The sequence below is a fragment of the Tyto alba genome, unplaced genomic scaffold (genome assembly GCF_018691265.1).
Source record: "Tyto alba isolate M040663 unplaced genomic scaffold, T.alba_DEE_v4.0 Super-Scaffold_1, whole genome shotgun sequence".
NCBI lineage: Eukaryota > Metazoa > Chordata > Aves > Strigiformes > Tytonidae > Tyto > Tyto alba.
The window spans coordinates 5,904,224-5,925,487 of record NW_024881261.1 but is presented as its reverse complement, the minus strand read 5'-3'; the positions used below and the strand labels follow the sequence as shown (position 1 = coordinate 5,925,487).

General features: G+C 39.7%; 1 protein-coding gene across 11 annotated transcripts in view; it reads right to left on the bottom strand.

Annotated features, from left to right (window-relative positions):
* Positions 1–21,264, bottom strand: part of FGFR2 (fibroblast growth factor receptor 2) — an 88,674-nt gene that overhangs the window by 42,482 nt on the left and 24,928 nt on the right. For all 11 annotated transcript variants that reach the window (XM_042797793.1, XM_042797901.1, XM_042797953.1 and 8 more), the window contains 2 exons: positions 17,308–17,477; positions 10,077–10,200 (listed from right to left, as the gene is read on the bottom strand). In XM_042797793.1, the coding sequence (XP_042653727.1) occupies positions 10,077–10,200; positions 17,308–17,477 (294 nt within the window). The remainder of the gene's footprint in view (positions 1–10,076; positions 10,201–17,307; positions 17,478–21,264) is intronic.

Genomic DNA, 21,264 nt, shown 5'->3' with positions numbered 1-21,264 from the left:
AACTAGTGGGTCCAAACATCCATCTCTGCTTTGGTCTGTGGACCAATATCAAGCAGTCAGCATAAAGTGAGACAGCAAGGAACCACACTCCATATATTCCCTGTTATCACTGAACAGTTTCTCATGAAATCAAACATATGAACACTGACTATTAAAGAATTTCAGTTCTAAAGATTAAAATTTTGTCACAGATACCAGAAGCAGACCCATTTCCTACACATACCAAGGCCTTTGCCACCCCATCTAACTCCCTTGTGCCACTGAAGACCTCCTACTTACCAAGGCTAGTCAAGTAAAGGGCAGTGCCTTCTCAAAATTTTTACAGAAACTAATCAGGTGTATTCAAACTCTTTGTCCTTGGCTTCACTACCTTCGCCTCTGATTTGAAGCAATGGCACTGTTTCTCCAGCAGGCAAAGCTCCCACTGTTGTTATCCCATCTGTCTTTTTGGATAACTCTACAGCACAGCTTCAGCTTGCTGGCCTATGTGCATTTGAGCTAAAAAATCCATCTTCGCATAACAACTTTGCAGCATAGGTTCATCAGCACACCTCTCTCATGTGGCAGCAAGCCAAAGTAAAGAAAGGAAGCAAGACTGACTTATTTGGCTTGATACAAAGCCCACTAATATCAATGAAAACAGTAGGTAAAAAAGAAAAAAAAATAATAAATCAGAACTAGTTAAAAGCTATCCTTTCAAATCTCATGTATATTAAAGGGTTAAAAGAGACGGGAATGTCCAGTAAGCCCAGGGCTAAGGCAGGCAACATGAACAGTCTTGTTTTAAAACATTAAATTATCAACAGGATTTTAAGACCAGTTTGTCCTTAAAGCAAAACCCTATTGTCAGGCTGACACAGAGTGCGTTTCATCAGCTCCATGGAACAGAAAAAGTCATAGCAGCAAGAGTTGTACAACACTAATCTTGAAGCTTGCAGCATCCTTCACATGGTACAACCATAAGCAAAATCTTCATACATGTCTGAACAGAGAGGGGAGAGTCCTTTTTTTTTGGTGTAAAAAAATATGGGAAACAGAACAATGAGGAGCTGAAATTTTCATTTAAATTCTTTTCAGTGTACCCAAAAAGAAAAAGGCTACAAAAGAATATGAAAAACAACTTGTGACTTCTCACGGACAAGTGGTAAAATTTTATTGTTCTGGCCTTTTCCAGAAACTGCATTAATTTTATACACAGATATATCACCCTTTGTACTGTGCACAGTTCCCAGCACTCAGCTGCTTTGTAATAACCAGAGACAATGCTGAGGTCCAGCATCACTGGACTGGGCTCTCCAGTAGGCTCTGCCAAAGGTTTACCATATGCCTGGCAAACAGCATCTGTCCCACAGGGATGATGTCCTCTCCCAGCTGCAGTGGGTTTAACTCACCAGCGTACCCAGTGATGCCATAAAGCACACAGTGGGAGTTATTATTGCTGTTGTTATTGTGACCTGACTGCATATTTTTCATCCTCCAAATTTCCTTTCCTGAAAACAGCGCTGCCTTTAAACTAAAATGGAAAAGATTATGTAAACCTTTAAAAGGCCTCTTTTATTTCTACACTTCTCCCCCTTTTCTTACACAGCACACTTGCTCTTTTGAGCAACGCAGGTGTGGAATTATCGGAAGGACGGTGGTGTTCTCCCTTCCCCAGCTCCCTGCCTCCCCTGTTAGACCGGGCTGGCTGGCCGTGCACAGGCTCTCAGGGCAGGAGAGAAGCTCCAGCACCCAGAGTTTCAATGTCAGGTGCTGCACCATCCTGTCTCAGCCTCAAGACACGTCTATGTTGGACCCCACTCAGCCTTTGGGCTTGCCTTCCACGGTGATGAAGTTCGCCTTCCTGCAGTCCCACGTCAGGAGGGGAGATGTCCCTCCATCGGGATCACACTCACTTCTGCAGCACAGAATCCATAACCTGCTCTAAACGTTGGACCAGATGCTGAAGATGACCGCTCTTGAGGAATACCCTGATTATACACATTTGTCATTATATTTCTAGTAATTCAGGTAAATCCAGGCAAAGTTTGCAAGATGCAACAGTGTTCATGGCAAGCGCTTAGGCTGGCCATGCTTGGACACAAATTTTGTGCTCCAAAACAAGTTTTTCTCTATTACTTTCTACAGTTCTCAACTTCTCTGCTACACCTACATTTTCCTGCCTTTCAGCACACACTCTGAAAAGCCAGCTTCCTACAAACCTGAGAGCTGGGAGCACCATCACCAACCTCTGGCTGAGCAACAGGTTTCGGAGAAAAGTTCTGAAAAAAATTTCATTGCTGAGAAAATTTCACTGAAGAGTGTGTGTAGGGGAGTAATTTGTTGGAATATTCATTCAAATGTAGACATAGGTGGGTTTCACAAACACTAGACTGTGCATTAGCACAGATATCAAAAGAAAGGTACATCTGAAACCAAGTGCTGAAATTAAAGTATGTTGGTCAGTAATGCATATAACCCAATCTAATAGCAGAAAAAATGCTGCAGGTATAAACATTAGCCAATGCATATATATTCACTTGTAAATGCAGAATACATGAACAACTCAAGAGCAACTGTTTTGATCATCTAATTTGTGATTGTGATTAAAAATCCCTAAAAGTATATGCAATTTTATACTTTAACAAGTGTCTTGTAAAAATGGTGGAATAACTTTATTTCAACTAATACACTGTCATGTTGAACTCTTCACTCAACTGAAGTTCTGACAGTATCAGTGTTTTTCCTTCATGAACAGTCAAAAATTTCAACATATTCATGCAACCTTTTAAAGAGCAACCTGAAAAAATAAACTTAATATTTTATATTTATAGAGCAGTTCAATATTCAAAAGTGCTTAACAAACTATGATTCTTAATGTGGCTTTTTATGTTTAAATGGAACAACTGCTGTTGAAGCTGTACCATGGGAGCGGCAGTAATCCAAAATCCAAAAGTGACCTGATGATTTAAAATCCTGGAAACTGGTAAAACACAGCAACCTCTGGATTTCAAGCCATACAGTGGTTTGTAGAGCAGGGAGAAGATACCAACATGAAGGTTGTAAATGCAACTTTTTTTTTTTTTTTTCCTTAAATAGCCACAGAATTTCACATTTTGCTGAGCTGTCCACACTTTAGTACTGTCAGATCTCTTACACTCTTACTTATCTCACCCGGATACCACCCCTCAAGGTTTTTTTTCTCTCCTGTATTGCAAATCTCTGGGAAGACTCCTCACACTCTTTCACTCTTGTATCCTCCCAATCCTGTCCCCACTAGCCTCAGCCCATTACAGTCAGGCACAACCCCTGATACCTACCACCGAGTGCCATCTCCATCCACTTCCACCTCTGCTACATCTCTCTTAATCCTCTTAATCCCTGTTTAATCCCAAAAAATGCTAGTATGGTTGGCCTCAGTTAGGATTCATCCCATTGCAGCCATGGGGTTGTTCCACCTCTGTGTTTCCTCCCGCGCTTAGGGACAACATGAAGAAATGCAGGTGCAAACTCCTCATTAATAAGACAGACTTGATTAATAACCCTGTGTTCGCCTTTAATATGGTCCATTCATCCAGTCGGTATCACAGTTCATTTACGACTTTTTTATATTTGTGATAATTTAAGGGTTTTTTTCTCTGCTTTTTTATTTTCAAGAGGATGTAACTTCACCAATTTACTGCCATTTTTTTCAGTAACAAAATTGTTAGAAAAGACTAGATTAGGCCAAAAGACCCTCTTATTATGCACAGACATGGCTTTAGATACATGCCAACTGCACATTTAGCAAGACAGTCTTGTTAGCATCTTCAGACACCTTGTGCAAATTCCTACTTGCATTTCCACGAGTAGGATGCTGCACAAATTAGAAGGCATGATTAAAAATGATAATAACAGAGCTGAAACAATATCCTGTTCATCATTCATCAAAAGAAAGAGAAATACCTGCCTTGGGGCTGTAATAAGACAGAAAGTGGGACAGGGAGACCATTCCTCCCACAACAGACCCTGCAGGAAAACATTCCAAACATGATAAATTCACTGTTCACCCAGCAGATGAAGTAATGACACTAGTATTTGTCCATAAAATATAATTTAGCCAGACTACACCAATGAAATCAGAAGCTTTAACATTGTAGAACTAGGGGGTTGGAATATTTTTACCTTATTAAGGGGAAAAAAAACCATAAGCTTTAATTTTCCCTCAGCTGAACCATCACACTGTGGTCTTTGTTTTCAGGAGTGAACCACACAGCCTCCAGCACTAAACAATTTGTGTAATTTCTTTTCAGATGCACACACCTTGCCAAAAGCCTAGTGCCAGGTGTAAAGTCCACACTTGGGCTTATCGGTACATTAAATAAAATCTTCTTCCCTCTTGGCCTATGCAAATACCTGAGGGCAAGCATCAGCGTGGATTCCTTCATGCTTTCAGCCCCTGTCTCATCATGTCCCATGCCGCAAGCACTTGGGTGAAGATGTCAAGCCAAAGCTTGTCCATGTAAAGAGCAAGTCAACAACTACAAGCACATCTGCCAGAAATGCAAGTTTAGGCTTCGTTGTAATACCTACACTTAGCTCCTGCCAGACATTAGTGATGCAATGTCCAAGGCATGTATTTAGTTGGGTGTCAGTTCCTTTTTCGTATGTAATCTGAATCCTAAAAATAATTATTTGGAAATTAAGGAACGTACTATAGTTAAGTCAAACTAATACTGAACTTTATTTTGACAAAACAAGCCTTGGCAAAAAAGCAAACAACAATGCATATGTTCCTATGAACTTGGGAATGACAAAATGGAAACATGTCTTTAAAAAAAAAAAAAAAAAAAATGCGTCTGTGCCATTTTCGCAGCTAGAGACTCTGAGAGCACATGGAAATCCAAAAATAAAACTGACTAGAAACAAAGGCAAAGTTTTTTCTTCCGCCTAAACTAAGGGAAATATAAACAGTGAAGTACCAAGAGTAAAAAGTTGATTCCATTTTAAATCAGATTTTTTTTTAACAACATGCTGTAAAAAACAAGAGTAAATTAATCCTAAAGTTCTCTAAAACCTCCAAGACTTCAGAATAAAAGCGTTTTTCTGCACACCCATTAGTAAAACTACTCATACATGAGATTTCTGGGGCACAAACTGAGAGTCATTTAAAATGCTTCCTGGATGAGAAGTTATTCTTACACTGTTTTCGTACAAAAATACAAATTACTGTTAAGGGACAATTGCGTGATATTCTGCCACCTCTGGAGTTCACTCCTCAGTAGCAAGAGCCAAAGGCACAACTGTTAGGCAAATTAGAAACTGGTCAAAATACAGCTAAACTGCCTTCAAAGGGACTTTTTTTTTTTTTTTAAATATATTTGTGACAAGTTGTGTTAATTTTTATAGTAAACAGCAAGGTCTTCTTATACATTCTTGGAAGATGTGTTGTGCTATTGCAGCTGCTTATAAAACCCAGTCAATGAGGTAACGTGCTGAACTTCATCTGAAACCAAACCATCTTTTGTTTCCCTAGACGATGACATTAAATAGGACAGAAATGGCTACCTGCACTAGGACTGCTCAAAGACTAACCTTTTTTTTTGCCATTAAAATATAAATTCAATTAGTTACTTCCATGCTTAAACAGAACAGCCGCTGCTGAAACTGTACTCCAGCGATAATTGCAATCCAAGAGTGATCTAATTATATACAAGTCTCAGTGGCTGCATTCCCACGTTGCTTCCTACAACCCGGATTCACTACAATACAATCCATAAGTGAAAACCACATCGTTTTCATTCATTCTCCCTTAAGACTGCATGACTTTATATATGTTTAATGAGAATGGAGTTAGTCTGTTAGTAAGCTTACTATAAAAATGTGAGTTTCTACCTACTGTTAAATACAAAAGCACAGAAAGGCACTTCAGCTGCATGTAAAAAAACAGCTGATGGGCTAAACTGTACAAGGGAAAGAACATTCTTTTAATTAAGGTACTGGATTAGGATTCAAGTACCAGCTTTACTTCTTGGCTCTGCCACCAGCTTCCTGTGTGACCCAGGGCAAGAAATTTCATCGCTCCACAGCTCGGTTTTTCATCTATAAAACGGACAGTGACATTTCCTTCTCCCGCTCTCTCTGCATTTCAGTTGTAAGCAATTACTGTGTTCTGGCACATTGCCTTGGACAATAAGTATCCAATATTAATTGAAGCCTCTGGGTAGTACTCCAATAAAAAGGTAAAATCAACTTGTCTCTCTTTCACAGAATCGTCACAGAGTTTCTTATCACCACCATTTGCCACTACTGTAATCTAACACATTTGTATCCCTGAGCAAAGCCCTGCATACAGCCTGCTTCAGTCCCTGTTTTGAAATGGAGGAGGAGGAGAGAGGAAAAGGCAGTTGATTGGGGTATCCCAAACATTTAAATAACAACTTTGTCCAACACAGAATATCCTGGCCAACTCAAAAGGACAATTCCCCAATAACACTGTCAATGTACACAAGTATCCTGTGCAATACAGAGAGGCTGCCAAAGACATGCTGCTTTTTTCTTCAGCATTTTCTACTCCCATTGTTAAAAATTCAGTGCAATGGTTTTGCCAGGTTTGTAAATTTGAATGAGACCATCTGAGCTGAGTTGACTATTTTAAGAGGGTTCTTGCAAGTAATTACAAGGTAAAAATGAGAATACTTCACACCTACATTCTGACTGAAAACTACTCAGCCCTGCTGGCTCCAGGCTTTTAATTGTCAAAAGAGTTCAAGGTTTGGAAAGTTATTGGCATCAAGTAATACTGGATATTCCTAACTAGCATTGTGTCATTATTTGGCACAATTTTTGCTGGGATACCTCCCAAATCTGTGACATAATCAGAGGGTTCTCTACATTACACCATACAGTCAGATGCTCATGTTAATGTAATATGTTACCATGTTTAATACCATTTGCTATTACTTACACTTAATCAACTCTGGAACCAGTTAAACCATATAGGAAAAGCAATTTCAGAGGCTTTCAGCTGACCGTTTTCTACACACACCTTGACTTAAAATTACAACCTGAAGTTTGTAAGAAGCAGTCTACATACACCATTGCCCCTAAACAAACATCCATAACTCTACACAACCCTGTGAGAACTGAAAATTCATATGAAAACAGAAAAAAAAAAAAAAAAAAAAAAGGAAAGCACAAAATTAACTTCTGTAGAACTGTCTTAACTTGAAAAACTGTCAGAGTTTCCCCTTCTGGCCAGCCTTAATTTACTGCTTCAGCAATTTTATGCCCAACCTCCATGATTATTACAAGCTTTCAGCAACAGAGAAATGTCTGAGCTTTCTAACACCAATCCCCCTTCTAGGTTAAAGTCCCAATGCAGTATCTCTTGGAAGACTCACAGTAAACTCAACACAGGTATCCTAGGGTGCACATTCCCATACATATGTTTTCAAAGTAAACTAACAATCACAGCCTTTAACTTACCAAATTAAATGCAAAAAGGAAGTAAAATGATTAAGTATGCAGAACTCCAAAAGGCAGGTTGTGACTTGAAAAAGTCACTTTTGGACGTCTGGTTCCATATCCTACAGGGCCCAAGCATCAGAAAATGCTGAATGTTCAGCCAGAGAAAATCAGGGCTTCTCTGGGTGCCATCAGCTGGGTACCTAGCACACCAAATCCCTAGTTGCTTTTAAAAAATCTCATTATTTACATTTCTGCCTCTCCATAGGAAAGGAATAGACATTTAAATAAATGACATAATCCTTATTACCATTCCATTCATTCATGCAGGTCACTATAATTTACTGCCAGGAAAAATAAACTTCTGCATAATATTCCTCAATGTGAGACATTCAAAAGGCTCAAAGGGAGAGAGGAGGTGAGAGGGCTTCTGACAAATATTTGCTCAAGTGACCACATTATCCATGAACACATTTGCTAGAAAAAATGGGTGAAGAAATTTACGTCAACATGAAACATGCCAGATTGGGACTGGGGTGGTAACGAGGAAAAGGAGCAGTCGACAGAGAAAGGAAGGGTAATTTTTAACCAGTTTAGTTTCAGCAAGGAAAACTCCCAATATTGCAAAACTGCTTTTTCCTCCCATGTAGCCTAGTATAAAACAGATTTAGGCAAAACCAAAGCTGAGTCAATCCAGGCTCCCTAAAGGATTAAGAAAAAAACAAACAAACAAAAACAAAAAAACAAGCAAACAGACAAAAAAAAAACAAACAAACAAACAAACAAAAAAAAAAAAAAAAAAAAAAAACAAACACACACCTCAGAAAATCCCACAACTCATCATTTCCTGACATTCTTCCTGGACCAGGCTCTGCAAACCGAGCCTCGTCCCTGGCAAGCCCAAGCGAGCAGCCTGTGCCCTCCGGCAAAGTGGTCAGCAGAGGACGGAGGCACGCAGAACACAATTTACTACCATTTCTGGCAGCCGTTGCTGCTGCACCCTCCATAAACTTTGTTTAAACAAGTGTTCAAACAAAAATGGCTTTACCAGTCGCTCGGTTCACCTCAACAATACCAATAGCTCACTCTAATGTGGATGACAAGATATAGCCAAGGCTATAAAAATCCTCACCACTTTCTGTGTTGACTACCTAAACCAGGTACAGGTGAGTTGGGTGGGTCACAGATTGGCTTTGAAGATGTAAATGTATGGGGGCTGGTGGAAGGGCTTTAGTCTGACAACATCCCCATCACAAAATTGTCTTTTTCTTCCTCTGCTCCACAAAGACTCACTCTCACTGGCACTTACATGGGGAATGTTTTCATTTCTTGCTGCCTGAGAAGCTGGCACTGATTTTCTTTTGGGTTTGTGGGTTTTTGCAGATTTGATTGGTCTTGGACAAAATAAGGTACAACTTTCAAAGACAGTCCAAAACAATGCAAGGGATGCATTTTTGTTCATGCAAAAAACAATCAAGAAATAGGGAAATTAAAATTTTGTCACTTTTTTGGTCATATAAACCCAAATGCACAGTAGAATTCTCCACTGAAGATAAGCTGGGCTGCCAGTCACCAGCCAAAAATAGTTTACAATAATCAAATTAATTTTTGCTTTCAATATTGATTGATTTAAAAGTTTTATTCACAGAGCTTGTGATGCTCAGATCACTTCACAAGCTTGGAGAGAGCAAAGCCTATTCAAGACATGCTTCAGAAACTGCAGCTCAGATCCCCAAAGGTACAATCAGCAGGTCTATATTATAACAAACTGATTATTTTTGGACAGTAATACCTTCAGAATCAATACACAACTGCTCACACCCACCCAGGCTAATCAGCAAGAGTAGGGGTGAACAGAACTGGTTCTTGAGACCTCTAAGCTCTAATTTAGCTAAGCATTTAAATAAATACATGAAAGCTTTATTCAAGTCAATAGGACTTCGGTATTATGAAATTAACATTATTAAACATGTGCTTAATAGTCCTGCCGAATCATAGCTTTGCTACTACTAAGAATTCATACAGCTTTTTAGAATTTGTCCCTAGGTAAAACACTTCTTCACAATTTTGTCATCTGTGTTTCAGGGACTGCTCAGAGCTCACACAACAGGCTACAGTCAAATCTCTGTTATACTGCTGAGAATGCAAAGTACCTTTCCTGAAGCTCCAGATCTGCACTAGCTTCACCAAAATCAATACTTATATTTTCATTAAAAAATAATTGTTTTACCTATAATAATAGCAACCTAAAGGATCACTTAACAGTTTTCATAACTGGAGTTATTAAAATTTGTGTTAGTACAACTGTACAGGTAATAATTAAATTGTAATAGTAATGATTAAGATTGCATCAGTATCTACTATTTGGTCATCATGGTAAGCTTGTAAGTGTATCACCGTAACAAGAATTCACTTGTACACGTGGATATTGCATCTTTGCCAAGGTATGGGTAATTAGTCCTACAGGCACGAGTGAGACATGAATATATAAAGTTATGTAGTAATTGGTTATGTAGAAAAATCTTATCTTTAGACTACTGTGAAATCACCTTCAAAATTAATGCAAAATGTATCGGTTTAGCTCTAAATGTTTTAATAGAGAAATTCATTAATTAAAAACATTGTCTTGTATGTGACGGAGTTTTACTTACCAACAACGTCAAGATGGTACGTGTGATTGATGGATCCATACTGGTTTTCCACTATGCACGTATAATTTCCTTTGTCAGATGGGACCACGCTCTCCATGATGAGACTCCAGTGCTGGTTGCGGACCTGGTGGGTTGTAACCAGAGAAGCTGAGAACTTCATAAGCATAGTTTCACCCTCTCCCCCTCCAAAGAACAGTTTTCTGAATAGTTAACCTTTTGTAACACATATTTAAGAGCCTCTTCTGTGCTCGTTTGACAGTTCTGGACACTGAAATACTTTATTTATGCCTGATCCAGTACAGCATGGCTGCAGCAGTGAAAGCTTTCACGCTTTCTGCTATAAATGTACCTCGTCCCCGATCTGAGCACTGCAGACATCAGTGCACACTCCCGTCCTATCAGGCTTATGAGGATGGCACCAATTAGCAGCAATTGTCTTACCAGGCTTTACCTCTCAATCCTCTCTAAAGCTAATTCACACCCTCAGGATATTTCCCATTTGTCTCCAAACAATCAGCTGATGATATTAACTACCCACCAGCAATGAATAGGATCCCCTAACATCTAAGCATCTGTCTTTCTCTGATAGCTCAATTACACAGCCCGTGTTTTGGAGAAACAAAGTACCAAAGGGCAACGTTTGGGATCCCTCCCACAGACACACAGAGCAGCCACACCTCTCACTGCTCTGGGGTACCACAAGAAAGAGATGAAGATGCTGCTTCATGAAAAATGCCTGAAGAAAACCCTCGTGGAAACAGAACATAAGGATATACATTTATTTCATACAATCTTTCTTGGACATAATGTATTAAAGGTGCTGATTCTGTTCCCATTTGAACTCAAAAGGAGCATTGGCACTGGTCTTGCAGAAAATAGGATCCAACCCAATACTGGAAGGATATAGAGTCATCCGGTACACATATATATTTCCTGCATCACAAGTTGGCTCCCAAAATGACCTTTTGCTGGCTATCCACTAATCCCTTGTTTTAGCATTACATTTTTGACAAAGCACTCAAAGATCTTAACATTACGTAGCTGTAATGTACAGCTTTAAAACTGCAAAGTACATATTTTAACAAATGGAATAAAAATACAATCTGGTACAGTCATTTTAATCAGCCAAATGGAAAGTAATAATTCAGTGCAGTACACCAAAAAAATTTATGGCCCATACAGTGACACTTCCAGTAACTATACATTCTTAAAAAATCATTACAACTACAGGTCTGAAATCCTGCTTTGTGCCTGATTATTGTGTAGGTCCTTAACCAGCAGGAAAAGGCTGTGCAGGGCTTCATCCCCCTGTGCCAAGAGCTTAGCCCTCACACTTGCTGGAGGTAAAAATTCCTTTCAGTTCAAAGCTTGGAAGAAGAGTCCTCTCTGTAAGGGGCTCCTGGCTTTCCTAGTCCCACCAGCTAGTAATTAGCTCATTAGCTAGGTATTACTACTATTATCCAGTCATGGGCTAATAATATTAGCTAGTGACTGGCCGCGTGGGCTTTGAACTAAGAAAATATAGACAAGATTCCAGCAGCAGGTGAGGAGCATGGATGCTAACCTAATGTAACAGAAACGTGTGGCACAACCTCAAAATCTCCAGACCAAACTTAAACACCTCTCCCCAGTCTCCCTTCTTGATGGTATGCATCAAAACTATACATTGATTTTTTTTTTTCCACATTATTAAGAGCTAAGAAAAAGGTTGAAAAAGTTTATCAGTGTTATTTTATTGTTTTGCTATTCTGCTAAGCAATCTTGAAAGTCAAAGTTTGGGTCAGGAAGAATTGCTATCATAAACCATTAGTAAATAACAAATACAGCAGCTACATATTTTAAATATTTTACTTCTTTATGAGCTATTTTGAGGGAGACTTGGTCAAAGTGACCTGAACTTTTTGGCATTAGAAGTTACATCATACTTCTCAGAATCAGAGCAAGTGTTTTCAACCGATTTGAATGCAAAACAGGAAGAACAGATCACGGTTCCACAAAAGTTAAAACAAAATAAAAATTGGTAACAAGCTGCAAGCAATTAATTTGATAGGAAAACACAAGAAATTGTTTAGCATTCAATAAGAAAACATAACTAACTTACAGCCACAAGTGGATATACTGGATGGCAATATTAAAAAGAATTTGTGCAATTTCCCTTCTTGTAACTCCAATGAGAAGAGATAATATCTTTATAATAAAACAACAGCTTAAGCCTCTTCAGTTTAAGTTAAACAACTGCCGTAGAGGCCCAAAGCATTTACGACACATCGTCATACAACTGGATTTATGTCATGGATCTGGATTCAACTAGATTCAGCTTGTTAGATTAGTGCTTTCCAATTATAAGTGCAGCATTCCAAAGCCCAGAAAAACTTCCCTTTGCAGGGGATGATGGCATCTTCTCCCATTGAAGACTCCCAAATTGAGCCTTTCATTCTCAGACACATGACAGTCCTGCTGCATCCCCAGTCATACAGGCTTTGCTACCGTGGTATTTTAAGTAACGTGCTGTCACTCCTTTGTCTCAGTAAAGCCTGTCTTTGGGCAGCAAAATTGGTGCCATTACTGATAACCAGCACCAAAAAAATTACACCAGTTTATGTAAAAGCTAGTTTCAGAAGAGGTTCAAAGCAGTGCTTCCACAGTACACAAGTCTTACACCAGACTTCTGTGTATAGATGAACTACAACAGTGATACTCATTTTCAGAGAAAACAAAACAAAACACAAAACAAAAACAAACAAACACAACAAAAAAGCCATGACAAACCATATAAAGAACAAGCCCACCCTTGTGATGATGGAAGCTGCAAATAGATGGTCTCTTTGGCAATGCAGGTTAAAGCCATTAGCTCCCTCCTGTTGCTCACTAGGGCCCTTCTAACTGAAGACACCAGCACTACAGATCTCCAGATATTCCCTAATAGGTTTCCCTGGGTAATACCAACTGGGTCCATTTAAGCTGTTTAAATAGATGACTTGAGCTCATCTGGCAGACGGTACATATTAGGGAGCTCATGGGAACTAATCCACTAGGAAAACACACAAGGGCAGCAACAGGCCACTGAAAGCGGGAACATCTTCACCAGGCGTGCAGGGCCCAGAAAAGGACAACCGTCCACAGCCAGAGATTTATCAGTTGTAGGAAACTGTCAGATCTCCAACTTAACTAGCTCCTTGCCAGCTATTATCCTGTTATTTCTACTATTTTGTTCCCTGAAGCCATACTTCATATTGAGTTCTTTCGAAATCCGGGAGAATATCCACACAGTTCTACCCACTCCATCTCCTGCTCTTCAGGGTACCCCTTCCAATCGCCACTGCCTTTTCTTGGCATAGGAAAATTCAGGGAACAACAATTCCAAGTATCCCAAATCACAACTCGACCCTTCAGATACTTTGTTAACACACTTTAATAACTGGTTTTGCCCCTTTTTTTTTAATTATTATTACTTTGCAATACCTATTTTCATGTTTTAGCTGTGCTTCATACCCAAAAATGGTACTTTATTGAGATAGTAAATATAATCTCAACACGTTCATTTCCTGACCAGGTATGGACACTTCTAGCAAATTACTGAGATGCTCTTTTTTGGCCATTTTCTCCACCAAATTTTTAAACCAATTCTTCCAAAGAGTCTCTCCAAACAATTAATTTTTAAAACTAAATTATCAATATCAAACGCATACAACTGTACCCTTAAAATATAACTTGGAGGTGAGAAAACTAAACCAGAATCATAATGCCAAGAAATATTGGTCAGAAATCTAGGAAAGGACAAGTACTGTTTCATAGAAATGTTTTGCTTTTGGAATATCATATAAAAAATGGTGGACAGTTCTGTTTAATTTTAAGATACGTGTCTTCAGTGAACAGATATATCATGAAAACTTGACACTCAGGAAAAAAAATGGTAAAAAGGGGTCAATTTTAAATTAATTTCAAAAGAAAGAAGGATTAGAAGCAAAAATATGATTCCCCACAAAATCAGCACAGTTCAGATTTATACTGGAACTGCTTAGGCAGAGAGAACAAGTGCAGAACATCTGTACAAAAGCCATAGGCTTTTACAGTTCCTATAGAGTCAGAACTCTTTACTCTGTATTTCCCTGACTGAACTTAAATATGTGTAAGATGACTGTAGTGATGAAGCTTATCAAAATGCATACGTGAAAACACACACCCATTAATACTTAAACAGTAACAACTGATAGAAATACATTTGTTTTCTGGGTGGTGTTCAGAAAAGTAAAGGCTCCTGTGGTGTCTCACAGAGGATTTAAGATTATTCACTCAAAGAAACTGTAAAATGCCTTTAAATGCACAAGCAAGAGCTATCACCACTTCAGAAATAGATAAAAAGAGAATGAAAAGGATTTAGACATTCAATAACCGATCACCTTCTCCTTGCTGTAGGAACTCTGTGCATACCTTGAAAAATCATAAAAGGCTCAATTTTGAAATTCACCACCCAGAATTAGTCACGGTGGAGGAATTTCACTCAAATCTATCTTGGCCAGCACATACAACCTTCTGCTAGCCTGCCTGAGTGCAAATTGACTCAAGACATTCCCCAGTCAGAGGGACAAAGTGCTACAGGTCACTATCTGATTGCGATAGAGAATACAAAGAAGGGACTTCTTAGCTCAAGGCAGCAAGAGAGAGGTGGCTGAAGAATTACTGGAAAGCTTCACATTTTCCTTCCCTTTACTTTGCTCTTAAAGTCTTCAGGGGATGATTGCCTCTTCCGAAAGGGATGAATGCTGTTACCTCAATTGGTTGATGGCAAATATGGCCAAGTTTCATTCCAGCTATTCTAGTCGCTCAAAATGTTATAAATATGAAGATCTCCAGCAGAATTGCTTTACACACAGCAATTCTCAGACTCAAGACAAGCTAGCATACAAGAATTATCATAAATTGCTGTGATATGTTGCTGAACAAAGACCATCATGGAAAGACTCAGTCCTTTCTGAGGATTCCTTCATTACAAGTTTGCCGGTATAAAGGCATCAGGAAAATAAAATTCTCTCTTTATTCCAGAAAAATTTTAAATAAGCCCACAGTGACCTCATCCTGCCCATCTAAACAAGAAGAGGGGACAGCCTCCAGAAGCTCTAGAGGCCTCATTCTTTAATACCCATTCACTGAAAGCAAGCTTCCATCTTAGAGATGGTTATTCAAAACACTGACAGAATCTAGACTATACATAGATTTGGTAAACTGAATGACAATGATAAGTAAATGCTACCAGATCATGTAAAATTTGATGTATTTCTGAGCAACAAAAAAGTTTAAAATCCACAGCTGAGTCCTCTCTTTTTTCTTTAGACTAAAGAGATGTAAGAAGTTATGATTTAGAATTATAGGTATATACTTCACTTATCCAGCTGGCTTAGAAACAAGCATCTGTGATTTCTTCCCAGAGTACATACATACCTAGGAAATTGTATATGTTTAATACACATGAGCAAAAATTTAATTTGTGCCACTTAATGGGCACACGTCTAAATGAGCTCACCCAGATCCCTAACACAGGCTAGAGCAGCAGCAGCACTGAGCCCCAGATGGGCAGATTTACCCCACCAAAATCACTCTCCCAAACCAGAGATCAAGTATCTCCAGTCCTGCCTTGCAAGACACACATTTTCCTTCCTGGTTTTCAAGAGTGATATCTGCATTTCCCCTCCATGAGATGTAAAGCGTTCAGATAATGTCCCAGTCAGTAGTGAAACAGTTACTATTCTTTTCCAAGACAGAATTAGTTTGGTTGGGTTTTGTTGGTTTTTTGTTTGTTTTTTTTTTTTCTTTAATTGGCTTTTTTTTTGCTGTTATTTTTAAAAAAGCCTTGAGAAAGGTGAAAATCACTGAATTGTAGCCAATTCGTTAACACTCCATAGTGTTATGAAAGGCAGAAGGTGTTGCCAGGTGTACACTCATAAGCAACAGTAATTTATGGTGTAAGCAAACATAGATGGAAAAGTCTACTTAGATAATTAGTGCTCATGCAGGGAGATTTTCTGGGCTCCACTCTCTGCTAACACAAATGTTGGAAAAATTGACACTTTCTACCGTAAATCTATCTGGAGAGGAAAAGAGACTATGGCTTGTCCTCCTCTACACTGGAAAACATTTTTTTTGTACTAAGCAGGATTTAAGTCAACAGCACATGAAGCATATACACCCTGGCTCCATCCGGGCATCACAAAATGCAGCACCCCAGAAATACTGCTATCGCACAGGAGCAGGGGAGGCAGCCCCCATGACTCAGTCTTGAGCTTACTGCCTCATCTGAAAAAGTCAGTTAACTTCTGTCTTAATTACCATTACAAATTGCTCTGAGCTCCTCAGCAGAAGTTCTAGGCTGGGTCTTACAACCATGACAAAGGTGACTTAACTCAGAAACTTCTCATCTTTGAAGAGAAGTCGCTGAGGTGTCGGGCACATGAGGGAGCCACTGACAGAAGGTCTGCAGAAGAGGTTAAGGTAACTCCGAAATGTGGGACGGGATAGCAAGGGTAGCACTTGAACAGCCTTTTGTGCAGTCACGCACTCTCGTTCCCTGTGAGGAGCAGGATAAGATGACCGAATCCTGACTTCTGACCTGACCTAGGCAGATACTGAGAGGTTAAAGGTCCGTGCACAACCCACAGAGCTAGCTGGCCTCCCTAAAACTCTCTCTTAATCAGTAACCACCAATTTAGAATGAAACATCTAATCTCAAGCTGTTTAAAATTCAAACAAGCCCTTGTAAGTAATTGCTGTTACTTTCCCTCAAATTCTGCTTCCCATTTCAGTTTCACAGACCATAAACTCTACAGAAAATAATAACTTCTGACTTTCAACCCTTTCTTTATTAAACTGCCTACAATCACCAGAGAGGATGGCCATGTTTTTAACAATGCAGCTGAAAATCAATAGAGAAAAACAGTTGTATTCTGCTTTGCAAAGTCAGTCTTCAGTTTCCCAAATAAGTCTCTGTAAATAATCCTTAGCTGCACTGCTATGCTACAAGCCTGAATTTGAGAAAAAAATAATTAAAAATACAGAATTAGTGCTCAGTAACAGCCAAAGAAACCACCCACCCTTACCCAGAAGAAAACAATTACTTTTTTTTGTTTCTATATTTGCTCCAAGCCATTAAAAGATTTTCTGTTGACTCCAGCAAGTTGGTTGGTTTGACAGCCTTGGTCAAGAACAGAAATTGCAAAGTCACATCATGACATCTTACTTTGTATCCGCCAATACGATGTTCTTGTTTAAACTCTTTCCCATTTTTCAGCCATCTCATGGTCGGTGTTGGGTTTCCCATTGCCGGACAACGAAACTTCACAGTGTTTGCCGCCGGCACCGCATGTAGCCTCTTCTCCATTTTGTCCGTATGTGTCCAATAGGGTGCCCCTGTTTCAAAGAGGTACATCCAAAAATATCAGTACTTGGAAGCCAAGCTCCCTTTCCAGCCCCTTCTACAGATGTAAAGTGCTGCACGTACTCATTTTAAACATGGTTTAGAAAGAGCACATAACTGGAAGTCATGTCATAAGTGTTGACCAGAGTTTTGCAAATGGCTCAGTCTGCAGCTTTGAATACATAATTTAAGACAAAACTCCAGTAATTAACCACAGGTATCCTTTGGTTTGTGTACGTTGAGTAAGACAGAGGGACCAAGTTTTCATCAGAGTCAAATGATCAGACACTTTTGACCTCAAGTTGATTTACTGCACGTGCTCAGCAAACTCTGAATTCTTGGACCTCAGCTGTGAAGCCAGGCAGACCAAGTCAGAAGACCTGCTGAAAGCGTCAGCCTTAACCTTTCCCCATCTCTTAGAAGGGCGATAAACATACCTACCTGCCTGGCAGCGTAAAACAGCAAGGTGAACTATGTTGTTATTGCCATAGAAACCACTAAAATATATTTACAAGTATTTCTGAAACCTTAACTGAAGAGGAACAGCAAAACTCAGCAATAGTGTTTATCATTTTGCAGGGATTTCCCACTCTCATGAGCCTGTCAAAGCCCAAGTGTTCAGTGATGGTAACACCACGGCACTACACGAGTGTCTCTCCCAGCCCGTATTTACAGAAGTGACCACTTTTACTGGCCCCTGGGAAGGCTCTCCTGGCCTACTCACTCCTTGCCATGCCCTGGCCCAGCCTGTGACCAGCGAGGAGCATGAGGAGCACATGGAAAACCCCTCTTTCGTCCAGATTCTCAGTCATTTGTCATGTACCAGTACAGGCAACACAGCAGAACAAAACATAAAACTACCCATCTGTTTTTACCCTCCAAGAAGTAAATTTGGACAGATAGATCCATAAACAAGGTTATCCCAGATTCTGGATCTATGCACCACTTTGGCTACATTGCACAGCATCTTCATGGCATCGCTTCAGTTGTCTCACCATAACAGTTTTTAAAAAGTTAAAGATTCAAGATCTGTTAATAGTAGGAAACATTAATTTCTTTTACAATGGAGTTTTCCTGAAGCAAATCAGATTAGTGTGGAATTTTTAGGACTAGAGGGGTCCAGAAAAATAACTTTATTTCTCTCAGCCCTGTTTCATTTCCTTCATTAGCAGCCTAACACTCCACTATAAATAAACTCTTCCGTTCCTCAAATATTTATAGCAGTTCTTACAATCAGTGCAAACTCAGAAATCCTGCTACCCCCCTCTCTAAATAAAAATACAGCTGGATAGAAAATACAGGAATAAATCCTTTAACAACATCTCAGTATAAAGAAAACATTCTAAAAGCAAGTCTTATAATGATGCTAAGAACGATAAGTGATTTTTTTTTTTGCCTGAAGTGGCAATTAGCGTTAAAATTAATGAAGTAGAAAAGCAAAGCAAATTTGTCCATGTAATCAAAATAGAAAATCAGGTAACTATTGAAAATTTAACTGCAACGCTAAGAAATTGTTATACAGACTAAAGTGAATTAGGAATGCAAGGAAAATCACTGTTAACATTATTTGCTAAAACCAGGATCACATTAGAACAACGGAAGACTTTAAACAAAGCCAACCAAAGGAATTAACTACTACACACAAAGACCAAATTACATTACAAATATATCAGCAAAAGGCAGAATTACACGTTGGTATCGATATATTAAAAGGATATTTCCTTTGGACTGCTGAACATCTTCCACAAGGCAATGTAAGGTGACCACTATCGGGCCTTACCCACAACTCCTACAAAGTCAGAGTAAACCGTGGCAGGTCAAAGTCACAATCAACCATCCAAACCAGCTATACTGGTATCTCAGACTGAGAGATTTGACTCCAAACAGACAATGCCAACTTTGCAGCCAGCATGAACGTGATGAGAAGTGACCATCACACGCACCTTCTCACATGTGTAGAGCGCAAAAACCTTGGATGCAGTCAGTGGCACGCACAACCTCCAACCCACAGGCCACACAGCTCACCCATGACAACGCTGCTCTACGGTACACAGGAGAGATGGACCAAGCTCTGGAGAAGTTCCCATCAGGGTGCTGCCCAGGACCAGGACATCTGAGCTGGTCAGGGTCCAGTCACCACCAGCTCCCCAACCAAGGCTGTTTCATCCAGACAGGCTTCGACAGCTCATCCTCTGGTTTTCTTGCATATAACCCCCCTTTCCATCAACCCTCACCCTTTAAAAAAAAACAATTCTGATCTTGGAAAAGAAATGCTCCAATAAGACTTTTATACAACAAAAGCACAGGGAGGGAAAATCTTGCTCTATGGTGGGAACGGAGAAGAGGCCAGGAGAATGCGGGCAGGAGCGAAGAGAAGCGACTCAGATCTGTGCCACAGAGAGAGGGGGAAAGGAAACTCCCCGGACTGGGAGAAAGGACTCGGCTTGGAAAGCGTCTTCTCGCACAAACTCACATCAAGCACAACCTACAATGCTCCTGAATTACAGGGGAGCTTGGAGAAAAACATGAGGACATCACATGTTGAAAACGCCGTCTGAAAACGCTTCAAGACATCCTACCATTTTTCACTTGGTAGTAGCAACCTATATTGGCAGCTTCTCAGCGTATTTATGGGAAAAGATAAAAAGCAATGTGCACAAACCGTAACAGTCACCCTCACTTTTTGCTTTCATACAGCAACTGATCCGATTAACACACAGCATTTCTCTTTATAGATTAAATTATCATAAACTAAAAGCACCTTTTACTACTTCTATTTGTCTTGAGAGGAAAAGCAACCAGATTCATTGAAACCAATAATGAACATAGTTAACGAGTATATACCACCAAGTGCCAAGTCCTCTTGCATGTCCATTGCATCCCATCTCTGCTAACAGGACAGGTGGAAGTAGGTAGCAGCACTCTTAAAAGTTCACAGTAACAACAGGGCAGACTCCAGCACATAGCCGTAACGAGCAGCAGGGGAACGGGTGGGAATTCCTGATTGCTTTTAGAGCTCTCATTAGTGAAGAAAATATCCTGCTGACCCACACTGCACTCCACTGCAAATACATTACATCTAATCAGGCAAATCTCCTGCATGTGAAATTGAAATTAGGCAGCCCAGGGGACCACTTCACTTCAGGACTCCTCAATTTTTATTTGGACTTATCTAATACAAAGAAATACAAAAGTAGTCAACTCCAAGCCTGCCTGACAAGCACCTCAAGCAGGCAATAGTGTGCCTGAAATGACCACATCAAACCCCCCCAAGGTTTTCAGTACTATTGTATTTGACCTTTAATTAAAAAACACTTCTAGGCAACATCCAATTTTTGCTGTTCCCTTGAGTGGGTTTCCACTCTACAGGATTTGATGAATTTGAACCTTGCTTCATCCTTTCTGAAATTCTTCAAGGCATGAAAAGAACAGCATGTGGATTACATTTAGATACTTTTTGTTCTTGGTGCCAATTTACCATTGCTTGGCCCAGAAGAAATTGTTTAAAGGTTGATAAGGAAAAAAAAAAAGTCATAAAGCTTCCAGTCGCCTGACTAGAATTCAAGACAGAATAGCAGCATCTTCAGGGCTACCCAGGGGTCTCCAGAATAAAATACTATTGATGGACCTCAGTGCAACTATCACAACAGCTGCTGCCTTGCCAGCACCAAGTCAGGACTATAGAAATCCCTTGAGTTAGGGCTATCCCTTAAAATCATGATGAGGATGAGGCAGTAAGTATCAACAACGGATTCTCCACTGCTGCCAGTAGAAACTGAT